This window comes from Salvia hispanica, chromosome 4 (assembly GCF_023119035.1).
Source record: "Salvia hispanica cultivar TCC Black 2014 chromosome 4, UniMelb_Shisp_WGS_1.0, whole genome shotgun sequence".
Classification (NCBI taxonomy): Eukaryota; Viridiplantae; Streptophyta; class Magnoliopsida; order Lamiales; family Lamiaceae; genus Salvia; species Salvia hispanica.
Window position 1 is genome coordinate 2716903 of NC_062968.1, and position 12501 is coordinate 2729403.

At 36.5% G+C, this 12501-nt stretch overlaps 2 protein-coding genes and 1 pseudogene across 4 annotated transcripts; 2 read left to right on the plus strand and 1 right to left on the minus strand.

Moving 5' to 3' along the window:
- LOC125217771 overlaps positions 1-2696 on the plus strand; it is a 4582-nt pseudogene extending 1886 nt beyond the window's left edge.
- A 1753-nt stretch (positions 2697-4449) lies between these two features.
- LOC125217601 (nudix hydrolase 2-like) lies at positions 4450-8148 on the plus strand. Of its 3 annotated transcripts, XM_048119120.1 has the most exons (8): positions 4457-4855; positions 5281-5454; positions 6358-6423; positions 6622-6759; positions 7296-7373; positions 7447-7497; positions 7588-7731; positions 7816-8148. In XM_048119120.1, the coding sequence occupies exons 1-8, from the start codon at positions 4853-4855 to the stop codon at positions 8011-8013; spliced, it is 852 nt and encodes a 283-aa protein (XP_047975077.1). In that variant the 5' UTR covers positions 4457-4852; the 3' UTR covers positions 8014-8148. The 3 variants fall into 3 exon arrangements, with proteins under 3 accessions (XP_047975080.1, XP_047975079.1, XP_047975077.1); XM_048119123.1 differs by lacking the exon at positions 7816-8148 and having other exon boundaries at positions 4450-4855; positions 7588-7737; XM_048119122.1 differs by lacking the exon at positions 6358-6423 and having other exon boundaries at positions 4456-4855.
- A 2296-nt stretch (positions 8149-10444) lies between these two features.
- LOC125223926 (fasciclin-like arabinogalactan protein 1) lies at positions 10445-11851 on the minus strand. Its single transcript, XM_048127236.1, has one exon. The coding sequence runs from the start codon at positions 11784-11786 to the stop codon at positions 10554-10556; it is 1233 nt and encodes a 410-aa protein (XP_047983193.1). The 5' UTR covers positions 11787-11851; the 3' UTR covers positions 10445-10553.
- Between the last annotated feature and the right edge of the window lie 650 nt (positions 11852-12501).

Consider the following 12501-nt stretch of genomic DNA (forward strand, 5'->3'; position numbering starts at 1 on the left):
AGACACTTCTTGATGAACGTATGAATCGGTGAGTAATTCTTGCAAGTGCATTTCAGGTGCCCCCAACTTTAAGATTTGTAATGGATGGTGAAATGCCCGACTATCTACTCGCAAAAGATTTAATTCTGCAAGTAAGTACATGCGAGCTTAGAATTATTTGGTAACACGAATATCAAAAGGCAACATATCGATTCATGTGTTGTGTATTTTGTAGATTATTGGTGAAATTTCAGTTGCTGGCGCGACATACAAAGCAATGGAATTTGTTGGTTCTACTGTTGAAAGTTTGACCGTAAGTGCATCTAACTACTTCAGTAAATGCATATAGGCTCTTGAGGGTAATATCCTGAATTTCCTTTAATTTGTTCTTCATGCAACTTGAAATTTACTTTTTCCTGAAGATGGAAGAAAGAATGACTCTGTGCAGCATGGTAGTTGAAGCTGGGGGAAAGAATGGTGTCGTCCCTGCTGATAGTACCACTTACAAGTACCTTGAGGTTAGTTTTAGGAGATATATTCTGTGACTGTAGTATGTGTCTGAACCAAAACACACAGGGCTCACAAATTGCATACAACTAACCAATCATTGCGAATATATGAATAATACATATACACGCTGGTTCATGTTTCCTTGAGTTGAAATCTGCTAGAAATGAGAACATATGTATTACAATTTGTCCATTTTTCAGAGCTAATGACTTGACATGTCAAGTGCTTGCACAGTCTTTTCTTCCCCCTTCTCTAGTAAACAGTTTTTGGTTTTATGAATCATGATGCTAGCAAGAGGTAAAATTTGTCGAAATGATTCAATCTTTTTTTAATCTTCTGAAGTGTTTAATGAAATTAATTACAATCATCAAACTTAAGTTTTATGATTTTTTGAAGTAATTGAATACTTAAATGATTACTATTCTTTGCAAAGGTATTTTTTACTGTCCATTAGGTCAATTGAGCCATGAAAGATGTATATTTTCGGAACACCAATTTGTTAAATCTGAAATGGATCAGCCGGCTTGATCCACAAATCTATTCTAACTCAACAAATTCTGAGAATTTTAGGTGGAATGAGACACATCTGTAATACTTGCTGATAATTTTGATGTGTAGTTCTGTGTCGGGAGTATCGATTAGCCCAAAGATTTTAGGCTAGTTCTTTAAATGTTTTTGTCTATTGTGTTTTTTTTATAGAGGGAATCCTCCTGTTTTACCCTACATCTTTTATACACTGACATAAAATTTATGAATATCAGCCTCATTCTCCTGACAATCGTGCTTTAGCTCGAGAATGCAAAGATGTGAAAATTGACAAGGTATATATTGGATCTTGTACTGGTGGGAAAACAGAAGATTTCATGGCTGCTGCTAAAGTATTTCTTGCTTCGGTAAGTAGCTAAATAGTACCGTATTGTTTTAGTACTGTCCCTTTTTGTGATCTCAAATCATGAGAAGCTTGTTATGTACTCCCTCCGTCCGTGAATAGGAGTCCCGTTTTTCCATTTTAGTCCGTCCGCGAATAAGAGTCCCGGTTCATTTTTACCATAAATAGTAATAGGGTCCCACCTTCACCTAACTCATTCCACTCACATACCATTTAAAACTAATATATACAAGTGGGACTCTATTCCACTAACCTTTTTCCACCCACTTTTCTTAACATTTTCTTAAAACCCGTGCCGCCAATGAATGGGACTTCTAATGGCGGACGGAGGGAGTATCTTCTATGTAAACTCAAAATCTGATGCCGTCTAAAACCTTCCTAATTTAGTGCATGCTAGTACTGGAGGTGCTCTATTTCTTTATGCACTTAAAGTTTATGTGTGATAAGTATGTGTGGACCTTTTACCAGTGAATGTTACGGTTTGTGAAAAGTATCATATCAGTCGATTATAAGCATATGTTCTCTCTCAGAAAATCGTAGTTGGGATGCAAAAACTTGCTCGAACTTACACATATTTACTGATTCACAGGGTAAAAAGGTCAAAGTCCCAACCTTCCTAGTTCCAGCTACGCAGAAGGTATGCTTTTCTAAATTACACATGTTTTCTAAACAGACCAAAGGTAAAACGTCAAAACATTAAATATTTTGTTTCTAAATCACACATATTCCTCAGGTTTGGATGGATGTATATAGCCTTCCGGTCCCAGGATCGGGTGGGAAAACTTGCTCACAGATATTTGAGGAAGCTGGATGCATGCCTGAGGCCAAAAGAAACTATTTTCATTTTGGTCCATCCTTTAAAATTAGAAATTTTCTATTTTAGGAAACCTTTTCTCTCTCTAACGAGGTGGGACATTAACAATACTTCAATCACTTTCTCTCTTACTTTACCAATTGTGCATTAAAACCTGTACCCCTTCAAAAGTTCATACACAACAATGATTAGTTTTACAACTAAAACGAGGAAAGTGACATATGTTAGCATGCAGCACAGAGTTGAAAGCTCCATATGAATAGAGTTGTGAACTGTGTATAGATGTATGGAGTATATTGTTTTTTGAGAATAGATTCTACAATAGTTTATACTTCCTTCGTCGTGACTTATTTGTGCTTAGGATATCTTATCAGTTAGGATGATACATCACAGTTGTATGGATTTATGACAAGAGAAGTTATAACAACTAGTGAATATTGCAATCTTGGTAAAATGCAGGTCTGTGTTTCAACCACAAACAGGAATTTCCCCGGGCGTATATAGTAGAATTTTAACAGTTAATTTTCTAGGTTAAAACATAGACTTTAAAATGAGTTTCTCTGGGCCATAAAACACACAATTAAAATTAGAGGCATATAATTAAAGCAACAAAAAATAATGCGTTATTATGAGATAGGTTAGGTAATGGCTACAAGACCTATTATGATAACAAATCATAAGATGTCACGAAGTAATGACGTTGGATGTATGTATGCAATGTACAAGCCCTTTTTTTGTCATTGTACAACTACTTCACTTTCTGATCTTCACGTAACTGATCTATACAAATTTTTGTTTTCACATTTTGATCGTTCTTTTATAGTACTACGTAAATTCAGTGCATTGGATCCAACTTATATACTAAAGTTAATTGAATATAAGATTGCCCCTTTGCATTATCTAATATTATAATGTTTGGATCATTGAACGTATTTATCTAGGGTCATTTTAATTGATAGAGATTAGATTCACGAACATTTCAAATCTAAGTTGAAATATAACTCAAAACTAACGAATTTTTAGTAATTAGGCCTAACAAAAAGCCAAATATTTTTCAGTATTCTATTTTATATGTACTTTGTTATACTACTTCATATTCCCACTAACACATTACTAGGGCTGGGGAAAAATATCGAAAAAATGATATATCGCTCGTATCGTATTGAAAAATATCGAAAAATTATCGAATTTTCGATATATCATAATTTTCGATACGATACGATATCGGTAAGTTTTCGATACGATAACGATCTGAATTTCCTTATATCGCGATATATCGTTTTATATCGAAAATACGATATATATCGAAAATTTTCGATATATCGATATTTTCGATATATATCGATATTTTATTTTCAATATATATCGATATATATCGAAATTTTCGATATATATCGATATTTAACGATATATCGAATTTCGGTACGATATATCGAAATATCGATACGATAACGATATGAAATTTTTTTATATCGAAAGTTCGATATATCGAAATTCGATATATCGAAACTTTCGATACGATAACGATATGAAATTCTTTCATATCGATATTTTCGATACGATACACGATACAACGTTTTCGATACGATATATCGTATCGACCCACCCCTACACATTACATTCATATTCTATTGTAAAATAAAACTGAAATATTGTTTTCCACCTTAGAAATAAATCTTTTTCTATTATTTATTTGAGCAACTTAATATTTTCATTTTAATTTGTCTAATGTTAATAAAGATAAATGGCTGATTTTGTCCCGACGATTCGGAGAAGATCACCTACGGGAAATCCTGATCCATCTCCTAATACACACTCACAAACATAAGTGATAGACCCACCACAAATTAAAGGCATATCCTATTGTCAGTATTTATTTTTTATTTTTTATATTTTATGCTTGCAAATATGGAAATCGTCGGAATTCATTATTGAATTTAGAGAGAAATTGAGATGGAGAAGAAAGTGGAGTGAAAGGTGTGAAATGAAGTAAAAAAAAATTGGTGATATATATAGAAGAAAATACAAAAAAAATAAAAATAAAAATGAAAAATGTGTGCATAGTCCGCCCCCTGCAATGGGGTGGACTATAGGTCAGACTATGCAAAAATGTGTGTATAGTCCGCAGACTAAGGAGTGTGCTTAGGACGGATTGCTACAGTGGCGGACTAAGGGGCGGACGATGCATCGTCCGCGTCGCACACGTCGCACAATTGTAAAAATCGCAACATAATATTGCAACATAATATCGCAACGTAATAGACGAAGATGAGAAGCAGGGATTGATTCAAGTGGTGCTCAAGTGCTGTTGTGGACCCATCAATGGAGTCCGAGTCGCACTTCAATTCGATTAGTGCGCGGCAGGTAGTGGCGATGATAGGTTAAACTCCAAACGCAACGCCGCCGCACTAACACACTCAATCACTGAAGCACTCGAGTATGGATCGGGCCCACGGCCCGGATAAAAGCCCAAATACGGGCTCGTTGCCGCTACGCCAAGCTTTACCCAATCATATCAACATGGTGGAGTCGATCCATTCGCACTTGACCTCTATGCTCCGCGTCACGCTCCTCTCGCTGCAGTGACGCCTACCTTCTACTATAAATTGCGCCTCTACCTTGCTGCACCACCATTTCCACTGCTCTAGCTTCTTCTCTCAATGGTGTGTTAATGCGAATTCTATTCGATTTTATCATTCATATTTGCTATTCCGCTTTCAATTTGTTTCGATTTTTCCTGAATTAATTTATGCTGCTGCAACTGTTTATGAGTGGGAATCTGATGTCTAGATAGGTTCGAACATCTGTTACTTGCGATACAACAGTGTAATTTGGTGAATTTCAGTATTTTAATCGACGTAGCATTAATTTGAATTCGTTCGTGAATATGCTTGCTTATGTGCCATTGAAAATTAATTTTGAGTTACTAAAGCTCTGTGATTGATTTGATGCAGAGAATTTGAGAAAATTATCTCTGATAGTATTTTAATTTTCATCTCTGTGATTATCCTACTTGTATATTCAAGCTTTGATAACACCATTTATATGTGCAGCTGTGACTAAGATTGATGTTGCTTCTTAAATTCAGGTTGCTTGTGGCATAATGGACCAAGAGAATTCTGAAAAGGGAACGGAAGATGCCCCCGTGCTCCCTTCATGCGAAGACGAACACGGAGGTATCATAGTGGAGTTGAAGGATCCCATGGATCCCATTGAGTTTGCTCTGCTTCTCAAAAGTTCACTTTCACAGTGGAAACTGCAGGTAATTTTGCACCCATGCTTTGAGATCACTGATTTAACATGATCATGATGCCTAAGCAACTGTTACTTGCTTTTCATATGATTCAAAATCTGCTAAATGGAAACCTTGCTTCTCATCAATTTAATACTATGAAATATCAATTCCTGCCGTTTCCATCTTTTGGATCAGTGAAGTGATCTTCACAGAACTTCAAAACTAAAGGATCTGAATCATATATTTCTTTGATTGAAACAAGATTTTGCAGTCTCATGTTTGTTATGCTTTTTTGTTTTTGCATCCTAATCCATGACAGATGGGTGGCGTTGCTCACTTGTGCTGTTGATCTCACGTATTGTATAATCATGTTATGCAAAACTGTGTTTTGGTGAGAAGTCCAGATTACTGTAAGAGCCAGAATTCACTTCATACATAAAAAGCTTTGTCTAGTTACCATTGAAGCTTGGAGTTTTTCTTAGTTTCATTGTTGACGCGTAAATACCTGAAGTCCAGACATATTATTCTTGGAAGGACTTGGTCCTTCTTGATTGATCTGTTGACTGACCAACTGTCACTTTTGAAAATTTATATTGACCAACTAGCGAGTCCAAGTCAGATTGTCTGAGGTCAAGGGTCCATTATGTGTGTGTTGATTGAGTATATCCTTCCAGAAATACATCTCTACTTTTCATCTTTTACATCATAGTATAATCTAACAGAATCTGAAATTTGTTTGTACGAATATAATTGTTGTTTAACGAGCATGGAGAATGCCATTCATAAATGGCTATGCACTTAGTTGGTACCCGATATAGTTGGAATAAAATTCTTAACTGCTTTCTGGACTGTCGACTTCATAGATAGTTCAATATGTTGTATTAATAAAATACCATATTTATGTTCACAATATGTAATAAATTTACGTAGGGGAAGAAGGGAGTCTGGATCAAAATACCAATTAAACTTGTGGCTCTTGCTGAAGCTGCAGTCAAGGTAGTTTCCTTCTCACCTAGGACTTTGAAGTTTTTGGGTCCTCTTTCACTTTTTAAATCTAGTTAGGCGCCAGCATAAAAAGTTGGTTAGTCTAGAGCAACTCAAGACTTGTATCTTCAATGTTTTGCCATGTGCATGGATGCACCACCAATCTTGACCTATGAGTTTGATCTAACACACCAATTTATAACATTGCAGGAAGGATTTGTGTATCACCATGCTGAGCCTCACTATTTGATGCTTGTAAAATGGATTCATGAAACTCCTAGTACCATTCCAGCAAATGCAACGCACCGACTCCGCATTGGTGCTATTGTCTTGAATGACAAAAGAGAGGTGTTTTCCATATCTTTTATGTATATTTGCTTATCTCGGTCCATCATACGTATATGAAGTGAACTGCTTGTGTTAAATACTCTATTATAGAAATTTGGATTGGCTTGGACAATTGACTGAGAGGATCATAAGAAACTTCTTGCAATATTATAACATCTTTGTGGATTTGGCACATATTTTATTCGGTGTAGTTGTTCAAAACTTCAAATAGTTAAATGGATTCTGAGGAGCAACCAAGCAAATTTGGAAGATATTATCCATTCATCACAGGAAAAGGCCTTCATACCAAAATCATTCATGTTTCCATTTTTCCCACTGTTCTTAGGAAGTTATATCCCTTGTTTGTTATGTTTAGATTTCATTGCTGTTGGTATTGTTGCTGTATAAAGCATGTGCTCTGGTCTCCAATCAACTTAATATTCTTAATGTAACTTCAAATTAATATTTACAGGCAAAATTTGCAATTTATCGAAATGATATTGTACAGAACCCTAAAGTTCTTCTCTTTCTTACCTGTTGTCACTCATCTTGCACAGTTGCTCGTTGTTCTGGAAAAGCATGGCAGATTTAAAGGCACCGGCATCTGGAAGATACCCACCGGAATGGTCGAGGAGGTTTGTGTTTTAAATAAAGTTTCATTTGAAAAATCAAAACGCTTCAACAAGTACATTGCTTTTACATGTCCAGGGAGAGGATATCATTGTAGGAGCAACAAGAGAAGTAAAAGAGGAAACCGGAGTAAGCAATTGTTAACTGATGAATAAATAAATACAGTTGTGTGTCTGCTCTTACCCACCTTGTCTGACGACAGACGTTGCTACATTGCAGGTTGATTCAGAATTCATCGATGTGCTAGCGTTCAGGCAAATGCACAAGACCTTCTACCAGAAGTCAGACTTATTTTTTCTGTGCACGCTCAAGCCTCTATCGTTTGAGATCCAAATACAAGAGTCTGAAATTGATGGAGCACAGGTATGAGTTAAACGAATGAATCAAGATCATCAAATACACGAAGATCGAAACCTATTACATTAATCTATCTCATGTTATATGCAGTGGATGCCCATTGCTGAATACGCAGCACAGCCTTTCGCGGAGCAGCACTATGTGTTCAAGTATGCTGCGGATATATGCCTAGCTAAACTCGAAAAGGGTTACACTGGCTTCACACCACGTCCCACTACATCATTCCTCAGTCAGAATCCCAGCTATCTCTATGTAAACGAGCTTCTCACCCTCCCAGTTTCTAACTAATTATTTCTACTTCATAATCATCTCTATTTCATAATCACAATTCCAATCCGCTTTACGATTTTATTTGTGTAAAAAAAGCCTCTCATGTACAATTTTGTGCATCCAATAGTATGGTATTTCATCAGGACTGTTTTACACGAGACTCCTTTGACTCATTTTTTATACAGTGTGAACTACATAAATGGTATCTGATCTTTCATTTTCGCACATAAATGGTACCTGATCTTTATTTTATATCGTTTTTGGTACCTCGTGACAAAAATAACCCTAGGTATCAAACATGTGATTTTTTTGTTATGGAGGATATTTTTGGAAATTTCAATTAAATACTCCTAGTAACCAAATATGTGATTATTTTTTCTTCCTTTCTTATTTCTTTTTTAGTTTCTTCTTCATTCTTTTTTTTCTTCATTTTTTCTGTATTTTATCTTTCTTCCTTCTCTCTTTTTTTCTCCTTAGTTTATGTTTCTTCTTCTTCTTTATTCTTTTATTTTCTTTTTCTTCTTTCCTTTTAGTTTTTTTCACATACATATCAATTGCATTCATAATATAAATCAAGAATAAAATGCCTAGTTAAATTAATTATTTAAAATAATTAAATCAATTGAATATTTTTTAGTAAATTACTTTAGACTCATTTTAAGATTGAAACATCTAACTAAAAATATTCAACTCGTTATATCATTATGAATACAATTCACAATTATTATTATTATTATTATTATTATTATTATTACATAATACTATTATATGATTCATAATTTATATAATTATACTATAATTATTTATTAAATACTACTAGTTTCAGTATTATAACAATAATATATTTGTAATAATAAAATATAATTATAACTATAATTATAATTATAATTAACTATATATGAATGATATTAAAATAAATTAATTATTAATTTATAATATCAAAATAATAATATAAAGAGTGAGGAGAATGGTAGAAGATATTATAATATCACTTTTGGTACTAATTTTATGTTTGCCTAAAATATCCTCTATGACATAAATGAGAAAATGTATTTGTTTAGAGGGTATTTTAGGAAGAAAATTGCATCCTACCAAAAATGTACTATAATTTATAGGTACCAAAAGCGGTATAAAATAAAGATCAGGTACCATTTACATGCGAAAATGAAAAATGAGGTACCATTCATATAGTTTACTCTTTTATATAAAAGAATAAAAATTTTAAAGGTTGGTCACAGTGAACCGGAACCGACACCATGCCCAACTTTAGAAATTAGAACTAATGATACGTTTAACAAAATATTGTAATGTTGGTATCATGATGAGCATTCAAACTTGGAAATATTTAACTATCCAGGATGGGGAGCACTATTCCTCATGTAGTTAAAGCATGTGCCACTCTAAAAATGGTTGCATACTCAATAATGGAATGGCATGTGAAATAAAAGGGCAAGTCATCCCCTCAAAAACTAGAACAATTCATTTTCTATTTGTACGAAGAAAAAAAAAACAAATAATCCCGTGATTTACGCTCCACAATTTAGATGACTATCTTAATTAACAAAACTCATGTTTTTTTTACTATTTTCTCTTATCTTTCTCTTTTCTGAATATTTGCTTCCTAGTACTTTTATTTTATTTTTGTGGTTCATGCCATCTTTTTAAACTATTAATTAGTAATTTTTGTTAAATATTAGCAGTATTATGTAACAAAGTGAAAACAGTCTTTGTTTTGGTGAATCTGCCTCAGGAATTGTTTATAGTAGTAGTATCAATTTGTGATATTAGAGCAACCACTATAGGGGCTTTGTATGTTTTTTTTTTAAATGTTCGTTGTGTAATTTTTCGGTATCCATGAATACAACGAATATTTGGTCTCATCGAACTTTTTAATTTTATTATTATCTCGTTCTCTAATTATTTATAGTCCGATAATTTTAATTGTAATTGAACTAAAATATAAAACAAATAAAATAAAGTGAAATTTGTCCACCAAAAAGTGTCCACTATTGCTGCGAACACTTTTTTTTGTGGCTGTGGACAAATAAAATGAGGCTATAGATAAAAAAAAAAAGTTGTCCACCAAAAGGTGGATGCTCACTATAGTGAATCTCTTGAAAGAAATGATAAATATATTGATACATTAAAACTAATATATATTTCTAATGTTTACAAATTAAAATGAAATTGATAAATAAACAGTCTTTGTTTTGTTGAAACTGCCTAATATTTTTTAGACAAACCAGCAAAAAATGTGTAAGGTATACTATAAACTTATAAAATTTTGAATTGCTTTCCGGTTTCACTCATATAATTACAGGTTATACTTTAATTATAGTTTTATTAATAACTTAATTAAATGTAGTAAATACAATGACCAATCCAATTCTAAAACAATAAACAATCTAAACAGGAAACACCAATCCAAAAATCCAAAAATCCAAATAAATTAAATGGCCATCAAAGGCTCAATAATATCTCAAATAAAAATAAACAAAAATAAGAGTAAAATACAAACAAACAACAAAACAGCAAAAATTCAGAAAAATAAGACAAATCTACAGCTGAAGAAATGCAAACCCGAGACTCAAAATCACGGCAACGAATCCTCCGCCGTTAAATCTAGCGCCGCCGTTAGTCGACTGATCCGCCACATCTCCATCCGGAGCATCCGCCGGAGAATCAGACGGCGCCTCCGGCGGCGCAGGCGGCGACTTGTGCTTCTTCTTCGACGACTTCGGCGACTCCGCATCGGCCTCCGGACCCGGCGCCGGCGCCGGAGAAGGCGACAGAGCTCCTTTAAACAGCTCCTCCGGCAGCAACACCTTGTTCACCTGGTAGATCGCGAGCGGCTGCTCATCCACCAGCGTGTTGACGATCTTCGCCGTGACGAGCTTCGTGAAGATCGTGACGTCAGATCCGTCGTTTTTGACGTCGAAGCTGAACTTGCTGGCGCCGTCGGTGGCGAGAGTGTTGGTGATTCCGTTGCTCGATTTGAGGCCGGGGATGGATTGGTAGATCGGGATGCCGTGGTATTCGAGGAGCGATTGCTTCCCCGCGGCGGTTAGGTTTTTGAATTTGGGGGAAAATGCCTTCATCGCGTCGTCGCCGGGGCAGAAGACGGTCAATCCGCTCTCCACATTGTCCTCGAATGTCTTCTCCGCCGGATTGGCGAGGAGCGTCTCGGCGAAGATTTTGCAGCCGTGCTTGGACATGAGCGCGGTGATGTTGATCTGGCTGGGGGCGGGGGCGGGGGCCTCGGCCTCGGGGGAGGGGAGAATGGACGAGATCTGGATGACGGAGATGTTGTAGGGGATGGCGTCGATTGATTTGACGAAAGTGGCGGAGACGTCGCCGGCGTTGTCCTGCGGGGAGAAGCCGACTTTGCCGCCCTTGAGGTCGGTGATGTTGACGAAGCCGGCGGAGCCGGTGGCGGCGCCGGTGGCCTGGAACATGGTGGCGGCGAGGGCGGTGCCGTCGGTGATCTGGTGGAGCTTCTTGGCGTCGAAGTAGTCGAGGAGGACGTGGAGGGAGAGGACGTTTTTGATGGCGCCGAGGGAGAGGTGCTTGGAGAGGAGGTCGGACATGGCGGAGTTGTCGACGGCGCAGACGGTGATGGTCTCGCGGCGGTTGATCTCGGGGGCGAGCTGGGTGACGGTGAGGTAGTGGTTGAAGGTGGAGAAGGCGGGGTCTTTGTCGAGAATGCGGGTGATGTTGTGGGCGGCGGCGGGGGAGGGGAGGAGGAGGGAGAGGGAGAGGACCGCTGCGGCGGCGAGGAGGAGGAGCTGCATTGTCGGCGGAGATTGCGAAGCAGAGAAAGAGGAAAGGTGAGTGAGTGTGAGTGTGTGTGTGTGTGGTGTGGGTTTTTATCTTTCAAGTACAGTACAGATAATGCTTCCGCTGTTAATTGCTCACATTAGCTGTCAGAATAACTTCTTTTCCCCATTAAGCATTACTGTGCTGTCAAAATGTATATTTCAAATTAAGGTCAGAAATTATCGTTAGTGGATGAATTTATAATATGGGTTGACACTTGACACAAGTTATGATAAAAATTACTCAATTTGCACAATAAAAATTTGACTAAAATTCATTAATTTCGTGTGTTTTTATGTTAGGTTTTGGTGTCAAAAATTCCAAGTGCTACTCAGATTCAATATCATTTAAAAATGGTGATGCATTAGCATTTTATATATTAAATGTTATCACGAAAATACTACCGACAAGTTAATTGAGAAAGGAAGGTGTAATTTAGATGTATAAAATAATGTTGAATAGGTTTGGGGTTAAGAGCACTCCCAATGGGTCGGCGTTAAATCCGGCGAAAAATCGCCGATTATCGCCGGATTATCGCCGGGCGTTGGGGAGAATTCGGCGATAATTCGGCGTTAATTCTACCGAATTAACGCCAACTCCCGAAAATTCGCCGGATTATCGCCGACCACTGTGGGCGATAATCCGGCGATAAAAATAGTTTTTTTTTTTTTTTTTAATTTTCCCCCCTAT